Raw genomic sequence first — 22,249 nt, 5'->3', positions numbered from 1 at the left:
ATAATAAGGTAGGGTGAAAGAGATGGAGGCTAACAGAGGGGTTGAGTTGCTATTTTAGCGTGATCAGGGAGGGCTTCTCTGAGGAGGTGACATTTGGGCTGAGAGCTGAAGGGGAGCACCCCCTAGGAATATTTGGAGGAAGAGCATTCCAGGCAGAGAGAACACCAAGTGCAAAGCCCCTGACACGGGAACAAGCTTGGCGAGTATTCAAAGAACTGAACAATTGATTCATATTCCTTAGAAATGTGAGCTTCACTAGGCAGGGATTTCTGTTCTGTCTTGTTCACTGCTGTTTCCCAGGCACCTAGAATAGGGCCCAGCACACAGTTGGTGTTCAGTAGATGTTTGTCGAATCCACCCTTTTGTCGCTTTGTTCCTTCATTCTTTCCTCAGTGGTGTGTTCTGCATCTATGCGGGGCCCGGGGAGGCGTAGACAGACGCGCAGAGACACAGAGAGCACCTCCTGGGGGAGTCTCCATAGCCAGAGAGGAAGCAAGAGCTTGTCAGCAGAGCTCCAGAGCCTTGTGGGGGTGGTGGGAACACGCTCCCCTGCGGAGGCGAGCAAGTGTGAGAAAGCCAGGGTTCAAGCCACCAGGCCCCCGCTGGTGCCAGGCATTGGGGGCCCATGTTCACCCTGTGGGACACTTCCCACGTCCTGTTTTCTTGCCTCTCACAAAGAGGATGTTTAATTTTTCGCAAAGAAATTTGCTTCCTCCAGCAGGGCCGGGGGACTGGGGGACAGGAGCCAGGCTCTGAACTCCGCAGGCTGTTCCCGAAATAGGGTGTCGGCCTGCAGCTCCCACCCGGCACCCCACTGAGTGTAAAGGTGTCCTCCCCTCAGCCTCCTGAAGAGGTCAAGGAAGGGGGAACTGCCAGGCCAGCTCTGTACCGGAGGGCATCTTATCACGTGAGGGAAAGACGGGGTGGTCCAGGCGCAGGGGACTAGACACTGACTCAGAAAGCCTTGCTGCCCAGGGGCTGCTTTGAGGGACGGAAGAGTTACTCAGTGGGGAGCCTGCATGAAAGGAGAGATTAGAATCCGAAATGCAGCCTGGTGGGGCGCTGCTTTCACCGGCGAGAAGAATTCATTAATTCCTTTCACAAATCTTATTGAGCAATTACTGAGTGTCCAGCGAGCATTGTTCTAAGTGCTTTGCTTGTATTAATTCCTTCAATCTTCCCAATGGCCCCAGGAGTTAGGTGTTATTATGCCCTGGGGGAAGCTGAGACGGTGAGGTTTCGGAACTCGCTCCTGGCCATACAGCTAGTAAGCGGCAGAGCTCGTGCTGTGAACTGCTTTGCTCTGTGGCTCCCTCCCCCGAAGGCTGCTGAGCAGTGACCTGTTTTAATGAAAAGCAGGGGTCTGCTTAGAAGAACTGACAAGAACCCAAACTGACGTTTAATAGACTCGGTAGGAATTCCAAATGTCACACAAGGGTCTGCTTTGCTGAACCAACAAAAGCCTTAAATGACCCTGAGAAAGGGCCCCACTTTGATGAACTAACAAAGCGTTTTTATCCCTGGCATGGCCTCAAGGCCTCGGTCATGCTTCAAGACATCTGTTCCCTCTAAAGCAGGCTGTCTTCTGCAGCCAGATTTCTCTTTCCCTCTGTTTTTCCTCCTACCAGCATATGTTGAGCACCTGCTGTTTGTAGTGCCCTGAAACCTAGCTGAGCTATGGGGTGCATCCCTCCTCGAGAAGCATTCACTTGGCAGAAATAAAAATACTAATGATGATAATATGACACTTGATAAGTGGCATTTATTGAGCACCTGCTGTGTGCCTGGCATTTATTGAGTACCTGCTGTGCTGGGCAATGGTGAAGGGCCAGGGAAGGCCCTGGGAAGGGAGCGGAATGATCAGAGATGAGAGCAGGAAGCTGCTGCCTGGAGGTGGTGGCTGGGGGTGTCTGTTTTTGTCCAAGGTACACTAGTTCTTGGGCCAGGACACTTCAGACTTTTCTTGAAATCTAGGCACCTGCCAACACCCTCCCCGCCACCCACCACCCCTGCTACCTTAGCCATCTGGGCTAAGGCCTCTGCTGACAGGTGTCTCTTTCCCTGGCCAGCCTGTAGCACAGATGGTGTAATGGCTCTGGGGGGAGGAGTATGGAGGAGAGAGACATGAGAAGGGCCGGGATAGACAGGGGAGTGTGTATGTGTGTGGAGACCCTGAGTGCATCTCACCTGCCTGTACATGTTCTCAGCCACAAACACATGGATGTGAGTTCCACGTGTGTCTTCCCATGTAACTGGCCTGGTTGTGTCTTGTGTCTTTGGCTGCCTGTCCAACTCGTGTGTTTCCTTTTCAGCGACTGTGTGTGTTGGTACTGGCTGCTTGTGAAATTCATCTATATGGGGTTGTGTGTGTATTCCTTGGGTGTGTATGTGTCTCGTTGGTAATGCTTGTGGGTGAGGAGTGTGTTTATTTGTCTCTCCTGTGCGTGTGTCTCCTATGTATGTGTGTCTTCTCTGCCACCGCACGTTGTGTCTCTCCTTGCTGAGTGGCTGGAGGTGGGTGTGCCCTATGGATATTTCTTTTGGTGCCACTGTATGTGTCCTCTCTGGTTCCCTTTTTCCTCTCCATGCAGCTTTAGGGGCAGTTTTGGGATTTCCTCTTTGTAACCATTGTAAGCAGACCCTCGGCATCCTTGCATTCCTGGCTTGTGCACCTGTCTACACCTTCCCTGTGCATTTCTTTGTAGACTTGATTTGTGAGTAGCTGTGTGTGTACAAGGCTGTGTGTAGCCATCTGCTTGAATGTGGTTGTATGTACGTCTGTGACTGTGGTTTCTCTGTACAATTGTGCCTGCCTGTGAGTGCCTCTCTCTCTGTGACCAGAGCTGCATGTGGTCACACGTGGTCACAAGTTCACACACGAGTTCACGTGCACAGAGGTATCCTTAGAGAGCCTAAATCTGGACATTGGCCTCCAGAGCTGTCTGAGACTGGAATTGCGTGTGGGAGACACTGGGCCCGGGGTGATGGTGTCGGCTGTATGAAATCACACTTGTGGGCTGTGTGTGTGGCTGTGAGTCTGTGTGTGATTTGCCTGATGGTTCTCTTGGGTCTGGCTGTTGAGTCTGTGGGCGATGATGTCCATGAGTCTATAGTGGCTGTAAATCGGTGTGAGCCTATCCCCGTGTCAATCTGTGCTCTCTGGGTGCAGCTCTGAGGCTGTGGGTGATGATACCTGTAAGACTAAGTCACTCTGTGTGGCCGTGAGTATGTAACTGTACCCTGGCCTGGGCTATCCGTGTGCAGTCTGTGTGTGTTCATATGTCAGCCTGTATTCTCCATGCATGGCTGTGAGTCTGCGTGCAAGTTTGTACTTTTGTGGGTGACGGTGAGTGTGCCTCCATCTCTGAGCCTCTGGATGGACTCAGAGTGTGCAAGAGTCTCTCTCCCGCTGTGGGGAAGTAAACGCCCCATCCCTCGTCCTCTTCCAGCTGCGGGTGGGGTGGGGGCATCTAGGCTAGCTTTGAAGCCCCAGCCAGCCCCTGGCCTTTCCGGGAATTTTGTGCTCCCTGTGGGGGGTGGGCAGGCGGGTGGAGGGGCCCAGACAGAGGCCTCTAGTCCACCTGGGCCTCAAGCAGCCCAGTCCAGTTGGGTTTGGACCCCAAGTCCACCCCGCCTGACTCCCTGCAGGAGACACAAGCCTAACGGGGGACAGACATGCCTGTCACATGCCTGGATGAGAATGAACAGACAGACCCCCATATAAGACAGTCAGACAGAAGACAGTGGAGCTCAGTTAGGGTGTAGACAGGCCCCACCCAATGCCTGGGTGGATCCAGGCCTGCAGGGTGTGCCTAGTTTACAGACAGTGCATGTCCACCCTCCCCACCCAACCACAAATGCCCTCCTTGCTTCCCTCTGGGGACCCCTGAGATCTAGGGTTCTCTCTCGGCTCGGCTGTCTGTCTGAGGTCAGCCTCTAGTGGCCTGGCTGTGTTTATCCTTGCACCTGTTCCACTGCTGTCCCCAGGTCTGTCCATCATCCCTGTCAGCCCCTCTGCCTGAACCTTTCTCTGCCTGTTGTCATCTGTCCCTCCAGGTGTCTCTCTGCCTCAACTACTCCCTCTGTCCCCTTGTCTCTCTGGACCGGTGTGTCCGCTCCCAATCTCTGTTTGGGAATATGTCTGGCTGTGTCCACCTGTCTATCTGCAACTTGTGTCTCCTGTGTATTACTGGGCCCCACTGCCTGTTGCCTTCCTCCAGGTGCTTACATGAGCCTATCCCTGCCACCCATCTGTTTCTGTGTCTGTCTGTCCGTCTTTCTCCCTGTGACTGCCCTTCTGCCTGTCTACCACTACCCCACACCCTGTCTGTCTTTCTGTCCCCTCTGTTGTCTGTCCTTGTGTTGTTTCTCCTGCCTGCCTGCCTGCCTCTATTTGTCACTGTTTCTCTTTCTATCTCTGGTCTCTCCTTTCTGCTGTCATCCGGTCATCCATCCCATCCCACTGTGTGCCCGACCCCTGAGTCAGTCCCCTCTGTCTGCCTGTCCCTCTGTCTAGGTGTCATCCACTTCCTCAGTCTTTCTGTCCATCAACCCTACCCCCCAACCAAGATCCATACAAACCTCTGTCTCCCTCCACGTGGGTCCAGATGAGGGGAGGCAGCCCCCACCCTGCCCTTTCAGGCTACTTCCCCCGCCCAGAGCCAGAAGGAGGGAAACTGAATTAAAATTAAAACTTCTTCCCAGAAAAAAAAAAAATCCGCGGGCCAGATGGGGCTCAGCCCTCGCAGATTAGCCTCGGAGCGAGCGGGGCGGCGCTGATTGGCTGCAGGGCGGGGCGGGGGCAGGGTCCGGGCCGGGCGGGGTCCCAGAACTGCAGTCTGAGTTGCTGCTGCTTCGGAGCTGAGAGGAGCAACGAGGTGAGGAGGGGGCGCTTGCCGTGGCGGGGGGGCTCCGAAGACCCCGAGGCACAAGTGGGAGGTCGCTGGAGGGGGCTCAGGGGTTCCTCGGAGACATTTCTAGCACTAGTGGGGAATTGAATGGGAGGGGGAGTCCTTTTGGTACCTTGCTCCCAGCAAGTGAATTCAGGAGTGGGTGGGAGTCTCCAGAGGGTGTTCAGGACTGAGGATGGGGATCCTTGAGAGCCCTCCCCGTCCCAGGAAGGAGATTCAGGGCTTGGGGAGGGGGCTTCCTGGAGGCAGGTTTAGCAACGATGGGAACCTTGAAGAGGGGTTTCTGAGATACTGGGCATTCCCAGGAAGTAAGCTCAGGGCTGGGGTTTCTTCAGAGACACTCCATCCAGAAGACAGGGGCTCCTGGCTTGCATGGGGATTGCAGACGCCCCCACCCCAGGAAACACATCAGCCCTTAGGAGGGGGCTTTTGATGAAGGTCTCAGATAGCTCATCCTCAGGAGGGGAAATAAGGGCTCAAGGCAGGCTCCTGAGACACCCCAATCCCAGGAAGGGTCTCAAGTCTGGAAGTGTCTCCAAAGTTCCGTCTGCCAGGAGACGAGTGTTTAAGACTTGACAGGGGTCCTAGAAAATACTTCTCGTCCCTAGGAGGAGGATTAAATGGGGGACCATGGGTCACTTCTCTCCCTGGAAGGGGGCTCAGTTGGGAGAATTGTCTCTGGCCTCTAGTGAGGATATTCAGAGTTGTGGCAGAGAGCCGTTTGCGGCGTCAGTCTGGGGTCTCCAAGCCCGCCCCCCACCCCCGGCACCTTTAACAGGTTGCATCAGCTCTGAGCTCAGGCGTGGGGCCCAGGCAGGGAGGAGGGGGGTAGGGGGCATTAGGAGGGGTGGGGCAGCCAGGCTGACACGTGTCCCTGTAAGGAGTGAGTGGCCTGGCCATGCGGTGTGGGTGGAGGGAAGAGGGGGGGCGGTGCGCAGGGGACGGGGAAGGAAAGAGACAGCAAGAGAGACGGTGTGAGTCTGGGGCCTGGGAGGAGAGGCTATCCTAGCTCCAAATGGCCATCTCATCTGCCATGGGGTCGCTCTGTCTCTCTGTGTCTCTCTCCCTCTATTTCTCTTTCACTGCCCTCTTTTCATCTCTGTCTCTCAGTAACTATTGGCGTCTCTCCCCCTCTGATCCCCTCCTCTCTCTCCCATCTCTTTCTCTGTTGGACTCTCACTCTTGTCTCAGATTTTCTCCATTCATCTCCCTGTCTCTCTCATCCCTCTGTTCCTGTTCCCCTCACCTCATCTCTGTTTCTGTGTCTCTGTCTGTCTCTATCTGACCCCCACCTGTCTTCGTCTAGCTCTCCCCACTTTGTAGCCCCTCTGCTCCATCCCTGACACCCTATCCCATTTCTCTGCCCACAGGATGGAACTGCAGGATCCAAAGATTAATGGAGCCCTCCCTGCGGGTGCTGTGGGGTGAGTCGGGGGCCCAAGGGGTCGAGGTCAGGGGCAGGATTACCCTCTCATCAGCCCCGATTTCCCTGCCCTATTCAGCTACAGGCAGGAACGTGAGGGCTTCCTGCCCAGCCATAGTGCTGCTCCTGGGAGGAAGCCAGCCCAGTTTATGGATGTGAGTGACCCCACAGGATCTGTCCCAGCTGCACCTTGCCTAACTCATCTCCTCTCCTACTGCTCCCTCTTCCTGGCTACTCCCCCTTCCCAGCGGTTCCCCTGCCTAGCTCTTTACTGCCCCAGCTGCTCCCTATCCCTAGCTACTCGCCTCCCCAGCTGTTTTGCCTCTGGTAGCTGCTCCACCCTCCCCTATTCCTATCCACTTCCATCTGCTCCCCTCCAAAATTTCTCCTAGTGTTTTCCCTTCCCGGTTCTGCCTCTCCCAGTTTCTTCCCTCCTTTTCCTTCTAGCTTCAACTCCTTTTCCTTCCTAGCTTCTCCCTTTCTCCAGTGATGCTTCCTGGGCTTCTCCCTACCCCAGTCACTCTTCCCTAGTCTTTCCTGGGCCCTAGCACTGGTCTCCTTCCCTGGTCCCCTTCCCCATGTGTGCCTGGGCCTTGCCCCTTACCCGCAGTTCGATGGGAAGACATCGTTTGGAATGTCAGTGTTCAACCTCAGCAACGCCATCATGGGCAGCGGCATCCTGGGGCTGGCCTATGCTATGGCCCACACAGGGGTCCTCTTCTTCTTGTGAGTCCTAGGCGGCCTGGGGGGGAGGCTGGGGGTGTGTGGGGCAGGTGGGAGGCCTGGGGGCTGAGTCTGAGCTGTGCCATCTGCCATAGGGCCCTGCTGCTATGCATTGCTCTTCTGTCTTCATATTCCATCCATCTCCTGCTGACCTGTGCTGGTGTTGTAGGTGAGACCCAGAGCTCATCCCAGACCTTGGACTCCAGACCCTGAACCTTCCCACCCTGACCTGAGACCCCAGATCTCAACCCAAACTCCAGACTCTGGACATAGCACCCTGACCCCAGATCCTAGAGCCAGGACCCCAGATCCCACACCTAACTCCCTGGACTCAAGACCCCACCCTGCACCCTGGCCCTCAGACCTTATCTGAGCTCCCAGATCCCCAACCCTCGCCCTCGGTCTGGCCGTCAAACCTCATTGCTCAGACCCTCCCGGCCCCCAGACCACTCCACTCCACCTCTGACCCCCTCTCCTCAGCCTCCCAAGCTCCCACTGCAGATCTCAGACTTCACTCCCACCATGGTCTCAGTCCAGTCCTGCTCCCAAGACCCCTACTACCCACATCTAGCCACTAATCTTCTCCCTGGCCACCAGTCCCTGGCCACAGATCGCACCTCCCAGACTGCTTAACCCTCACCTCCCACTCCCATCAGTCACACCCAACGCCCCAGCTTCCAGACCCTCTGACCCCTGCACTCCTCACCCCTGGCCTGGCCTCCTGAACCCACAAACTGTTCCTCCCTGTCCCCCCCCCCACCAGGCATCCGAGCCTATGAGCAGCTGGGACAGAGGGCACTGGGGCCTGCGGGGAAGGTAGTGGTGGCCGCTGTCATCTGTCTGCACAATGTTGGGGGTGAGGACTCTGGGAGGTGGGGAGTCAACTTGGGAGCAGAGGGTGGGGTGAGGTGGGCTTCCCCAGGCTGGGCCGGGGAAGATGGGGTATGAGGATGAGGGGAATCTTTCTGCTTACACCTCCTCCCCCTGCACCAGCCATGTCCAGTTACCTGTTCATCATTAAATCTGAACTCCCCCTGGTTATCGGCACCTTCCTGAACATGGACCCCGAGGGGTGAGTGAGCAACACCCCTTGGCTCTGGCCCGCAGGCCCCTGACTCTGCCTGTGAGGTCTGGCTGCCGTCTTCAACTCTATGTCCAGCTGACTCCCTGGTGTTCTATTTTGAGACTGTTGGGCAGGCCAGTTTGGTCAGACTGTGATTCCTGTGCATTGTGATGCCAACAGGATGTGTGGCTGTTGCTCTGACTATGAGTCCAGTAGACCATGTGTTGATTTTTGTGACTGTTGTTCTGGCTGATTCTGTCTGGTGGCTGACTCCACATGTGCAGTGTACTCTGATGCTGACCATGTGACTGTACATATCCAGTAGACCTAAGCTTTGTCTGTGGGTTTGATTCTGTGACTGTTGTATTGGCAGATTCTCAGGCCTGCTGTATGATAGCTGACTCCAGCTGTGTCCTGTATACTGTGATTCCGACCATGTGTATTTGACGTTTGCTTACTCTGACTTTCCCTGTCCAGCGGATTCTGCTTGATGTTGGGTTGATCAACCTGGCTGAATATGTCTAGCTGTAAGTGTATGGTCACTGGCTCCAGCAGTGTGTATGTTTGTCTTTGTTTGTGTGTTGTGGTGCCAACTATGTATATGTGACTTGCTCCAACTGTATATGCCAGTACACTCCATTTATGTGTTTAATTTAGTGACCATTGTTCTGGCAAATTCTCTCTGGCTGTGTGATTCTTGACTATGACTGTAGATATCCTTTGTTTTATGGTTCCAACCATGTACGTTTGACTGTTGTTCTAAGTATGCATCCGGCCGGCTGTATGTTTGATTCTGGATCCGTCTGCTGATTGAGTTTGTTCAGTTGTTTGTATATGATGGCTGATTCTGTGTGTATACTGTTGGATCTTTGGTGTGATTCTGAAATCATCTAGGTAGCTGACGGTTTATGTGACTAAGTGTGTCTAATTGTTATAATCAGCTCCCACAGTGTATACGGCCAGTGGTGCTTTGTTGGTTTATTTCTGTGTACCTGTGCGTAGGAGATAGAAAGAGAGTGTGTGAATGTCTGGAACATGTAGATACTCAATACAACGAATGAGCAATTGTTCAGCGAATTCTGTACTGACTGACTCTCTTGCCTGGGCACCTCCTTCCAGCGTCTATACAGATCCCACTCTTTCTTTGAGCTTGGTTCCAGCAGTGTGGCCAGCTAGCTGATTCTGGCTCTATTTCAGTCTTTCACTGTGTGGCCAAATTAGTCCAGCTACTTTCAGGTGTTCAGCAAACCTTGAGCTGTTAAAACAACCAGACGTGTGTTTCTGACTTTTTGTCTGACTCTGCTTCATTGCCTGTCTTCCAGCTCATCAGACTGTTCTACCTGTCAGACACGCCAGGGTCGTGACTCACTCTGTCTGGCACCTTGTGTTGGACTGTGTGAGTCTGACTGATTTTGAGTGTTTGCCCGTCTGGTTGTATGTCCACTTGCGAGTCTATCGGCGCAGTTTTCTCTGGCTGTGTATGTGTTCTCAGCTGTATCCCTCTGAGTGTCCAACTGACAGTCTGATAATCACTCTGGCTGTTTCTGCCAATCCTGTTGTGCCATTTGTCACTGTAGCCACCCGAATGACTTCTCGAAGCTGAGCTGTTGGCTTATCTCTCCTGACTGCAGGCAGAAATCTGTCTGTCTGGCAGTCTTCTGAGTATCTGCCTGACAGTTTTCTTTGGCTGGCAGCTAGTCACTCTGTCTGCCTGTCTCCCTAGGGACTGGTTCTTGAAGGGAAACCTCCTCATCATCATTGTCAGTGTGTTAATCATCTTGCCCCTGGCCCTCATGAGACACTTGGGTAAGAGGCTTCCTGTGTTGGTCATTGGATGGTGGAATTAGAGAAGGGGAGTCAGATTGAGAAAACACCCATTTTCAAGGGCTGTGGAACATCAAGGGAGAGTTTGTTTGATGTGGGTTTTAACAGATGAATAGGAGTTTGTTATGGAGGGGCGGCTGGTCCAGGTAAACATAAAAGCTTGTACAAAAGTGTGGCATAATTGGGGTGAGGGGGCCTTGAAGACCAGACTGGGAGTTTGATATTTGCTGTGGGGATGGGGGTCCCTTGGTTTCTGAGGCTCTGTGTATTGCCCCTTGCAGGCTACCTGGGATATACTAGTGGTCTCTCTCTGACCTGTATGCTGTTTTTCCTCATTTCGGTGAGTCTGAGAGAGAAGGACGTGAAAAAGTGGGGAGAGAGTTTGGAATGTTGGGACATAGCCTTCCCCATGACCTTGCTTCCTCACCTGCCCTCCCCCAGGTCATCTATAAGAAGTTCCAGCTAGGCTGTGTCATAGGCCGCAATGAGACAGCCACGGAGAGCAAGGGCCCCCCGGATCTTCCCCTCCAGGGGTTCAACAGAAGCTGTGAGGCCCACATGTTCACAGTTGACTCACAGGTGGGTGTGCAGGCATACGTGTAGGGCTTGCACCACACTCAGGCCATCTGGTCCTGTCACACAGTGCACTCTGCTCAGAGTAGAGCCAGGTTTCGGACATCAGGGGCTTCTATGTGTCTGCTGTGGAGGGCCATGGCAGGGCCTGGGGGATGGGGAGGAGAGGATGGAAGCCCATAGGCTCTAATCTTGTGTACTTGGGCCATCCCCCCAGATGTTCTACACGGTGCCCATTATGGCTTTCGCCTTCGTCTGCCACCCTGAGGTGCTGCCCATTTACACGGAGCTCTACCGGTGAGTGGGCAGGCAAATGGGCATGTGTGATGGGCCAGCAGGTGGGGCAGTAGTCATAAGGTCTGATAATCCCTACAGCAGTCCTGGTACTGTAGCTTGATCATGGCTAGATTGTGCCAGGGCAAGAGTTTGAGGTGGCCAGGAGGACTTGGGGGATGCAGGGCAGTGACTCTTTACTGATTGGGGCTTAAGTATTTTACCCTCCAGTACAAGTGTGAATGGACAGAGTGGGGAAGCAGAGATGATCAGATGAGGGGGTGGCATGCATGATTGGGGATAGGGAGACGAGGATCGTCAGATGGAGGAAGATATAGATGAACAAAAGGTGGGCAGGGATGATATGATGGGGGGATATCAGACAGAGGGGCATGGCACGGATGGTCAGATGGAAGGGAAAGGCAGAGGTGGTCAGACAGAGGAGATGGGCAAAGATGGTCATATGGGACGAGATATGGATGGACAGAGAGGGGAGGCTTGGCTAATCACACAGGGGAAGCAGAAATGAGCATCCCAGTGTGTCCCAGCTGGATGTCAGCTCTGGGAGAAGGGGACTCTGGAGGGTAGGGGCTGGTTTTGAGGGGGCCTGGGCCAAGTCCGGGGGTCTGGGCATGACAGCTACGTGACTTCTATACCTTAGACCCTCCAAGCGCAGAATGCAGGCTGTGGCCAACGTGTCCATTGGGGCCATGTTCTGCATGTATGGGCTCACAGCGACCTTTGGATACCTCACCTTCTACAGTGAGTGGGGCTGGGGCTAGGGTTGGGTGGGAACTGGGGTGGGGACTGGGCAGACTGCTAGGGCAGGAGCCTGAGCACTTTTCCTCCATGCCCTCAGACCCATCAGTTTCCAAAAGGAGGGTACATATCACACATGTAGATTTCATCACTGTGTCTGCGTGCATGTGTGCATGCATGCGTGTGTGTGTTTCTGGGACACTGGTCCTGGTGCTCCCACCACATCCTGCATCCCATGTCCTATGTCCTATGGCCCAGGCAGCGTGGAGGCAGAGATGCTGCACATGTACAGCCAGAAGGACCTGCTCATCCTCTGTGTGCGCCTGGCTGTGCTGCTCGCGGTGACTCTCACTGTACCAGTCGTGCTGTTCCCTGTGCGTGGGGGCGAGGGTGGGCCCGTGGAGCGGGGGGACATGGATGGATGGGTATAGGGCATAGGCATGGATGTTTGGATGGAGGGTGGAGATAGGAGTGGAAGGATGGATGGAGGAGGCAGGCATGGATAGTGAAGGCAGAGTTGTCAGATGGACAGAGAAGGCAAAAATAGATGGTTAGACAGAAGGGGGACATAGATGGCAGAACAGAGAGAGTCATGGGGACAGGGTAGTCACTTGGAGGAAGGAGGCACAGATATCTGGCTAGACAAAAGATGGAGGCAGGAATGGTCAGGAGGTAGAGGCATAGATAGATGGACAGAATGAAGAAAGAGAGATGGACAGAAAAAGGGTGGAGGCAGAAGTAGTGAGGTGTAGGAGGGACAAGACTCTCAGATGGGGAGGTAGGATGACTAGACAGAAGAGGGAGATAGAGGTAGATGGAGAGAGACAGGGATCTCAGACAGAGGGTGGAGGCACAGGGGGATGCTCAGATAGAGGGTGGAGTTAAAGACAGATGACCACACGGAGGGGAGGCAGCACTTGGCCCTGACCCGTCTCCAACCCTACTCTGGCCACAGATCCGCCGGGCCCTGCAGCAGCTGCTGTTCCCAAGCAAGGCCTTCAGCTGGCCACGGCATGTGGCCATAGCCCTGATGCTGCTTGTCTTGGTCAATGTCCTTGTCATCTGCGTGCCGACCATCCGGGATATCTTTGGGGTTATTGGTCAGTACCCCCAACCCCAGTCCCAGACACCACCTAATATGGGCCTTGTACCCCAAACTTACATTGACTCCTGTCCCTCCTGCTTGTCCTCCAGGGTCCACCTCAGCCCCCAGCCTCATCTTCATCCTTCCCAGCATCTTCTACCTCCGCATTGTACCCTCTGAGGTGGAGCCCATCTACTCCTGGCCCAAGATCCAGGTGAGCATTTCAGGGAAGGGCTGGGGAAAGAGGAAGCATTCTGAGGAGGGAGCACCCCAGGATGGCTAGAGTTAGAAGGAACATTCTCAAGTGGGGACTCGGGGAAGAGAGAGCATCGATCTAGGGAGGGGGCAGATGGTCTGGAAGCAGGAAGGAGCTTGGCTTAGGAAGGGGCTGAGCAGAGCACCAGCAGAGTCTGGGAAGACAGAGGGAGCACTCAAGAAGGGGCTGGCACAGAGGGAGCCTTCTCCAGACAGATGGAAGGAGCATTATTAGAAGAGGGTTGGGAGTCCTTTTAAGGAGGATGGAGGAGAGTACTCCCTGAAGGGTTCCAGGAAGATGGAAGTGGGCTTCACAGGAAGGGGCTGGTTTTAAGGAAGGAGAGGGAGCACAAAGGAGAGTCAGGAAGAATGGGGCACTCTGTGGAGGGAGGGGAGGGCTGGAGGAACATTCTCAGGAGCAGCTCAGGTGTGGAGACCCAAGCAGCTCTATCTTCTATCCCTCTCGTCTACAGGCTCTGTGTTTTGGTGTCCTGGGGGTCCTCTTCATGGCGATCAGTCTAGGCTTTATGTTTGCCAACTGGGCCACAGGCCAGAGCCATGTGTCTGGACACTGACCATGCGCTGCCTCTCCCGGGCCCCTGCGATCATGCGCCTGTGCTTATGGAGGAAGATGAAGTCACTCTTCCAGGTCCCTCCTGTCTGGCGTGTAGAGGTGGCTGGTGCCCATTAATGTGGCCGTCAGAGGTAGGGGGCCACAGAGGCTGCAGAGTGGTCCGCTTCCCTCCTCCCCAGGAATGCTGAGCTTGGATTATGGCCCCAACCCCAACCCCACGGGAGGAGGAGGAGGCCGGATCCTTGGGGAGTCCCTGCCCAGCCCAGTCCTTTGTGCCTCCTCCTGGTGGAAGCTGTTTGTCAGAATCACCCTCGAGCTAAAGGGGAGGAATAAAGATGCTGAATTGCAACTCTGGACTCAGCCTTCTGATCTCTTTCTAAGACTTCTTGGGGGAGCCTGCTTGGGTTCAGACAAGGGTAAACTGATGCCCTGAGAGTAGGACTGAGCCAACTCACTCACTTCTCCTCTCCTTCAGTAGCTCACTACCCGACTCATCATTCTATTCACTTGCTCACTCAAGAAACATCTATTGAGAGCCTCCTGGGTGCCAGGCACTGTTCTGGGCGCGGGGGGTGCAGCAGGGAAGCAAGCCGACAGGACTCCCTGGGGTTGGTGTTCTAGCACAGGAGTGGGCACACTGTGGCCCGCAGGCCAAATTCAGCCCACTGCCGAGTTTTGTATGGCCCCAGAGCTAAGAATGGTTTACACGTTTCTGGATGATGATTGAAAAGAAAATCAAAAGAAGAATAGTTTGTGACACTTGAAAATTATATGAAATTCACATTTCAGCATCTGCTAATAAAAGTTTTACTGAAACACATTCACCCTCATTCATGTCCATATTATATTGTTTATGGTTCTTCAGTGTTACAACAGCGGAGCTGAGCAGTTGCAACAGAGACCATATGGGCCACAAAGCCTATGCTATTTATTATCTGGCCCTTTTCAGAAGAAATTTGCTGATCCCTGATCTAGCAGAAGAAAGGATGAGATAAATCATTTCTGATAAAGATGAGCACTATGAGAGGGTGACGTGGGGAGGCCAAGTTATGAAACTTAGGGATTTTTGCCAACCTGATAGGTGAAAACGGTATTGCTGTTGAAATTCACGTGTTTTTATGAAGATGTTTTCAGATGTTTAAGAGATATTCATTTATCTTCCCTGATAAATTTTATGCATACAAGCCACTACGGATATATAATCTTTGTTCTCCTCTCCATATTTAGAAATCGGACAGTTGACTGTAGTCAGTTAATACTCTGGGCTCCTTGTTTCACTGTTCTTCATTCCTTACTGCCACTGAATTTAAGCTCAACAAGCCTGCTTTTTTAATAATAATGCCAACTTGGAATTGCAGTGCCTGGCCTGAAAAATGCAAGTCTTCGTGTTTAACAAAAAGCACCACAAAAAGAGATCATCCTCTCAACAGGGTCTCCTGCAGAATAAACTTTTAAATTTTGGTGAAATCTAATTTATCTGGTTTTTCTGGGTTGTGCTTTTGGTGTCATGTTTAAGAACTGTTCACCATGCCAAAGTTTTTTGGTTTTTGGGTTTTTTTTTTGTGTTTGAGGAGGATTGGCCCTGAGCTAACATCTGTGTTAGTCTTCCTCTATTTTGTATGTGGGATGCCGCCACAGAATGGTTTGACAAACAGTGCCAGGTCCACACCCAGGATCCGAACCTGCAAACCCCGGGCTGCTGAAGTAGGGTATGTGAACGTAACCACTATGCCACTGGGCTGGCCCCCATGCCCAAGTTTTTAAATTTTACATTTTTCATTTAAATCTGTGATCCATTTGAATTGAGTTTTGTATTAGGTATGAGGTTTAGGTTGATTTTTTTTTGCCTATGGATATTCAACTGTTCCAGTATCATTTCTTTTCTTTCTTTTTTTTTTTTTTTGAGGAAGATTAACCCTGAGCTAACACCTGCCACCAATCCTCCTCTTTTTGCTGAGGAAGACTGGCCCTGAGCTAACATCTGTGCCCATCTTCCTCTATTTTATACATGGGACGCCTACCACAGCATGGTTGACAAGCGGTGCCATGTCCGCACCCGGGATACGAACTGGCGAACTCTGGGCCGCCGAAGCGGAACGTGCACACTTAACTGCTGTGCCACCGGGCGGCCCCACCAGCATCATTTCTTAAGAAGACAATCCTTCCTCCACTGAATTACTTCTGTGTTTTTGTAAAAAGAAGCAGTGTGGCACTATTTCTGTTTTCTATTTAGTTCCATTGACCTATGTGTCTGTTTTTTCCTCAATATCACAATCTTGATTCCTATAGCTATATAAATGTTGAAATTGGGTCGAGTGATTCCTCCCACTTTATTCTTCTTTTTCAAAATTGTTTTAGCTCTTCTAGTTCCTTTGCCTTTCTATATAAATTTTAGATAATCTTGTCTATATCTACAATACTGCTAGGATTTTGGTAAGAATTGCATTAAATCTGTATATCAAGGTGTGGCAAACTGACATCTTTACTATATTGAGTTTTCTAATCCATGAACACTCTCTTTCTACTTATTTAGATCTTCTCTCATTCCTTTCATCAATGTTTTGTAGTTTTCAACATATAAGTTCTGTACATGTTTTTTTTTAATTTATACCTCAATATTTCATTTCTCTGCAGTAATCGTAAATGGTATTGTGTTTTTAATCTCAGTTGCCATGTGTTCATTGCCCACTATTCCCACTATTAGTCAATATTGATCTGGACATGACGCCCAAGGCAATAAGAGGTACACGTATTTTTAAATGATTGGAAACATAATATTTTTTCAGATGATGAGATTATCTACTCAGGAGGCCCAAGGAAATCGGCAAAAAGCATTAGAATTATAAAAAAATTCAGTAAGTTGTCATGGACACAAATATCCCAAACTCAGTTTGTATTCCTCCCCTCAGCAATAATCAGATAGAAATTATAATGGAGAAAATATCCCATTTACAATGACAACAAAATGGTAAAAAAAAACACAAAACCTCACTAAGAATAAACTGAATCAGAAATATGCATGATCATAACAACAAAACTATAAAACTGAATTCAAGAACATAAAAGAAGATGGGAATAAACTTGCAGAAATGCTCTATTCCTGGGTGAGAAGACTCAGTGTTGTCCAGATGTCATTTCTGATATTTATTTTATACAGTTTTCTGTTTGCTGCAGTTTTCTCTTTGCTGCAATTTCTGGACAAAATCCAGGTGAGATTTTCTTTGGACTATGATATTGATTCTAAAGTTTGCCAGTGGAAAACTAAGTGGCAGTGGAATAAATATATGAGAGTAGCCAAGAATTTTTTTTTTAGTTTTATGAACTATTTGAAGTTTAGACAATTAGAAAACATTTTATTTATTCTTTGGAGAAAATACTCAGACGTACAAACCTGAGTTCTTTTTTTTATTGAGGTGTAGTTGACATATAACTTTATATTAGTTTCAGGTGTACAACATAATGATTCGATATTTGTATATATGACAAAATGGTCACACATAATTACAGAAAATCTTTTTTCTTTTCTTTTTTTTTTAAAGATTGGCACCTGAGCTAATATCTGTTGCTGATCGTTATTTTCTTTTCCTTCCTTCTTCTCCCCAAAGCACCCCCAGTACATAGATGTATTTTCTAGTTGTGAGTGCCTCTGGTTGTGCTATGCGGGACGCCGCCTCAGCGTGGCCTGATGAGTGGTGCCATGTCCATGCCTGGGATCCAAACCAGCAAAACCCTGGGCCACCAAAGCGGAGTGTGCGAAATTAACCACTCGGCCACGGGGCAGGCCCTGAGAAATTTTTTTCTTGTGATTAGAGCCTTTAAGATCTTCTCTCAGCAACTTTCAAATATACAATATAGTATTATTGACTGCAGTCACCATGCTGTACATTACATCCCCAGGACTTATTGATTTTATAACTAAGAATTTTTTGAAAACTAAAGAATACTAAGGTGTTTTTGCCCTAACAAATACTGAAATGTACTTTAAAATCAGTAAGGGGGCTGAAATAGTGTGGTAGGCGGTATAAGTGCCCCCAACAAAGGCATCCACATCCTAACCCCCGGGACCTGTGGATATATTGTTCCATGTAAAGAGGGATTAAAGCTGCAGGTGGGACTAAGGTTGCTAAACCTTAATGTGGATCATCCTGGATTGTCTGGGTGGGTCCAGTGTAATCACAAGGGCCCTTATAAGTTAAAGAGGGAGCAGAAGAGGAGCCAGAGGAAGAGATGTGATGACAGAAGCAGGGCCAGAGAAATGTTATGTGTTGGCTTTGAGGATGGAGGAAAGGGGGCCATGAGCCAAGGGATGTGGGCAGCCTCTAGAAGCTGGAAAAGGCAAGGAAATGGTTTTTCCTTTGGAGCCTCCAGAAAGGAAAACACCCTTGTGAACACCTTGATTTTAGTCCAATGAGACTCATTTTGGATTTCCTACCTACAGAACTATAAGATAATAAACTTGTGTTGTTTTAAGCCACCAAGTATGTGACAATTTGTTATAATAGAAATAGAAAACTAACACAGAAACAGATCAATTAATGAAACAAAATAGAAAGATGAGAAACAGACTGACCTATATATAAAACCTCATCATGCATTTCCAAACAGTGGACTTTTTTTTTTAAGAAAAGATTGGCACCTGAGCTAACAACTCTTGCCAATCTTATTTATTTATTTATTTATTTTATTGCTTTTTCTCCCCAAATCCCCCCAGTACATAGTTGTATATTATAGTTGTGGGTCCTTCTAGTTGTGGCATGTGGGACGCCACCTCAACATGGCCTGATGAGTGGTGCCATGTCCACACCCAGGATTTGAACCAGTGAAACCCTGGGCCGCCGAAGTGGAGCCTGAGAACTTACCCACTCAGCCAGTAGGCTTTTGATGGATTGTGTAACAAGTAATGGTTTGACAAGAGTCTATCCATTTGGAAAAAATAAAGATTAAATTCTTACCTTATATCACATAAAATAATAAATTCAATAAAAATCAGAGGTTTAAATGTAGAAATGTGACCTCATAAAGAACTAGAAGGAAATTTAGGAAAATATTATAATAAATCTTGAGGTGGCATACGCATTTCTTGGCATTAGACCAAGAATATGAGCAATAAATGACATATTTAAAGACATAAAAAAGTATCATCTAAGTGAAAAGACACCATAAACAACCATTTGAAAGGGCATATTTGAGGGAAAATGTTGAAATATATTGTAGAGAAGACAAAAATATTTTCATTCTACACTTCTAGGTCCTTGGCTGAGGCTCTGTAACAAAAGACAGATGAATAAGAGAAAAACAAATAGAAGTTTATTGACATGTGTATCTCATATATATATGGGAGAGACTCAGGGGTAAGTAACTCAAAGGGATGGCTACAGCTTGGATTTATATAGCAACTTGGGCTAAAACAAAGGCAAAAGGGGTTTTGGGCTTCCAGGTAAGGGAGGCAAGTTATGGGAAGGTGACCAGGGAAAGTAAGGTAAGCAAGGATAAGATTCGTTATGCGGATTTATGTCAGTGCTTTCTCCACTGATGAGAGTTTCTTGTAATTTAGAGTCACCCTACTCTTCCTGGTACAGAGAGGGTGACACTCTTACAAATGGAGATTTCCTTTATAAATGTAAATTTCCCTCACAAAAAAGTAACTTCTACTCTGTTTCCAGAGCTTCTCCCATGTCTACTGTTTCTCAAAATAATTCTTATGCCAAAGAGGCATATTTTGGGGTGGCATATCTGGTCTCCTACACTATGCAACAAATTAAAAGGAACTATCCTAATATATAAGAAAGCTTTTGCAAATCAATAAGAGAAACTGGAGCAACCCAATGAAAACACATATTTAGGCAACAGCATTACTTCACAGTATAGCACAAAGGGATTAAGAAGTAGAAAGTAGGGGCCAGCCCCATGGCTAGGTGGTTAAGTTCGCGTGCTCTGCTTCGGTGGCCCAGGGTTTCACCAGTTTGAATCCTGGGTGCGGACATGGCACTGTTCATCAAGCCATGCTGAGGCAGCATCCCACATGCCACAACTAGAAGGACCCACAACTAAAAATACACAACTATGTACCAGGGGGCTTTGGGAGAAAAAGGAAAAATAAAATCTGGAAAAAAAAGTAGAAAGTATATAGAAGGAAAAAAAATAAAGAAAATGGAAGATAGATCCCAGAAGTTTCAACATTCATCCAACAGGAGTTCCAGACATAGAGAATAGAAAGACTGGAGATAAGGCGATAGTTGAAGAAATAATGTTCTAGAATTGTCTGAGCTAAAGAAAGACATGAATCTTCAAACTGAAAAGAGCCACTAAGTTCTGAGCATGATTAAAACACACACACACAAACACATACACACACATACCCTAGAAATAAAATTTCTAGGTTAAAGATAAAATCCTAAAGGATAAAGAGAAAATCCTGAAAGGTCCTAAAGAGAAAAGAAAGAAGACAGAATACAAAGAAGAGGTTCTTCAAAGAGCTAATGAGAAATAACTTTGAACCTAGATTTCTATACCTAGCCAAGAGAATCCAGGTGACAGCAAAAATCCTTCAGAAAATTCATTACACACATACCTTTTCTGAAAGGATTATTAGTGTATGTGATCCAGCAAGAAGAAAAAATGGATTTAGGAGGAAGGAGGGGGTTGCAACAAACAATGATGAAGGGAAAAATTGTAAAATTTATTGAAAAGCCTAAATATGTTTTGATCATAAATTTAAAAAACTACAATCTTGAACTAAAATTCTGGGTAATATAAACATGCGAGACGAGGGGAAGAACAGGAAAGGAAAGAGAAGTTCTTCTGTTGGTTAAGGGATGGATATAGATGCTGATTAATGGTAGAACTGTAGAATAGTTAAGAGCACTAGCCTTTTAGATTGCAAACTCTGGAGCCAGATTGCATGGGTTCAAATTCTGGCTTCTCAACTTACTGGCTGTGTGACCTTGTATAAGTCACATGACCTTTCTGTGCCCTAGTCTATTCAAGAGTAAACTGGGGATAACTAGAGTATCTAACTCATTGGTTTGCTATGATCATTAAATGAGTTAATATATATAAAGTACTTAGCACCTGTCATGTGGTAAGTGCTATATATATTTTAGTTATTATTATTGTTGTTGTTAGTAATGACCTAAAGTATCTCTTAAAATGTAAAGGCATATTTGGTTCTAGAGGATGGTGAGCCAGCAAGAGCTGCTGGCTGCCTTCCCCAAACCCAACCCTGCAGATGCCACAGAAGATATAAGGAGGTGGTTGAATTTTGGAACAGTTCCCAGCAGCAAAACTCCTGAGGGTTTGCTCCCCATTGGGGGATGAGATGGCCTAGAGTGGGAAAAGGTCAGAAGCCACAGATGGAGGATGAGCTGAGGTGGAGCTTTCTAACTGCATCCTTTTCTCTCCTCATATTTTCTGAAAGGCTCATTATCTGTCCTGTAAATACTACAGAGCAGAAAAGTGGCAGGGCTGGCCCGGTGCCAGTCTGAGGTGGCGTGGGGGACTGGAATCTGCCATCCCAAGATAGATCTCTTTGGCATGAGGATTATCTTGGGCTGGTTACTTTGAAAAATTGCAGACATGACAGAAACTCTGAAAAGTAGAAGTTACCCTTTGTTAAGTGTCATTTACATTGTAAAGGAAATCTCCATCTGTAAAGGTGTCTCCCTCTCTGTACCAGGAAGAAGAGGGGATGACCTTATCTCTAGAAACTCTTTTCAATGCAGAAGGCAAGGATTTAAATCTGCATAATAACCTTACTTTTGTTAACTGTGCTTTTCTGGTAATCTCCCATAACTGACTCCCCCCACCCCCAACATCCTCCTTTGTCTTTAGCTGAGGATGGTATTTAAGGTGAGAGCTTCCGCCATTTTGGTGAGTTGCTCAGTTTCCCTGAGCCTCTCCCATGTATACATGTTATAAAGCTTTGTTTAATTTTCTCCTGTTATTCTGTCTCATGTGAATTTAATCCATTGTCCAGCCAGAAGGACCCAGAGTGGGTAGAGGAAACGTCTTCCTCCCCTACAGTGGCATGGTCACAGCAAGGCATAGTGGAGTGGGAAAGCTCAAAGAAAAAGTGTAGTCAGGCTGGCTAGAAACTAGGCGTTTCTTCCTGGGGCCCCCTCCACTCTCTGGGCTAGGCAATTTCAACAAATAACACCCCTATCACTGTATCCCTTCCATGTTCTTGCTTGGTGGCTAAGGCAGACGTCCTGGAAGCTTCCTTGGGAAGTCATAGGCTGGGGAAGGGAAAGAAGGATTGGCTGAGTCCAGAGGGCAGCTCTAGACGGTCTCTACCCTAAGACACCACCCTCCAAACCCTGAAACTCACGTTGGCTGTCCAGGCTACACAGCTTCCCTGGAACGAACAGTTATAAAGAAGAACTACTGGAGATACTGCATAGCAATTGCTCAAATAAGTAATTCAGTGGAATAGGTTGGATATTAAAGTAGATGCCTTTGAAAAAGCAATAAAAGTCATTAGGAATGGATAGAGATGGAGTAAATGAAAGAAAAGTTAATTAATAGGGAGGATAGAAGCATAAATGTGAAAGTCCATCTGACAGTAGACGCACAAGAAGAGAATACAGTGATCAGAAAGGAGGGAATAGTTAAATAAATAATGATGAGAATTTCTCAGATTTAGACAGACGACTTCAGATTTAAAGGGATCATAGTGTGCTGAATAGAACAGATAAGACACACATACATATACACATAAACACAGTGAAATTTAAGATTATGAAAGATAAGCAAAAATTATTTTTAAAACGCCCAGAGAGAAACAGCAGTT

General features: G+C 48.7%; 1 protein-coding gene across 3 annotated transcripts; it reads left to right on the top strand.

Moving 5' to 3' along the window:
- The first annotated feature begins 4,747 nt into the window (after positions 1-4,747).
- On the top strand, positions 4,748-13,810 carry SLC38A5 (solute carrier family 38 member 5). 3 transcript variants are annotated; one of them, XM_023633412.2, is made up of 16 exons: positions 4,748-4,877; positions 6,281-6,334; positions 6,413-6,488; positions 6,944-7,059; positions 7,152-7,225; positions 7,820-7,912; positions 8,050-8,128; positions 9,843-9,925; positions 10,225-10,283; positions 10,385-10,522; positions 10,734-10,813; positions 11,451-11,551; positions 11,807-11,922; positions 12,504-12,648; positions 12,743-12,846; positions 13,361-13,810. In XM_023633412.2, the coding sequence occupies exons 2-16, from the start codon at positions 6,282-6,284 to the stop codon at positions 13,460-13,462; spliced, it is 1,419 nt and encodes a 472-aa protein (XP_023489180.1). In that variant the 5' UTR covers positions 4,748-4,877; position 6,281; the 3' UTR covers positions 13,463-13,810. The 3 variants fall into 3 exon arrangements, with proteins under 3 accessions (XP_023489180.1, XP_023489181.1, XP_070114800.1); XM_070258699.1 differs by lacking the exon at positions 4,748-4,877 and adding an exon at positions 5,838-5,884; XM_023633413.2 differs by lacking the exons at positions 11,807-11,922; positions 12,504-12,648 and having other exon boundaries at positions 4,811-4,877.
- The last annotated feature ends 8,439 nt before the right edge of the window (positions 13,811-22,249 follow it).

This window comes from Equus caballus, chromosome X, assembly GCF_041296265.1.
Source record: "Equus caballus isolate H_3958 breed thoroughbred chromosome X, TB-T2T, whole genome shotgun sequence".
Classification (NCBI taxonomy): Eukaryota; Metazoa; Chordata; class Mammalia; order Perissodactyla; family Equidae; genus Equus; species Equus caballus.
Note: the sequence above shows the minus strand (reverse complement) of the source record. Positions and strands in the feature narration are given on the sequence as shown.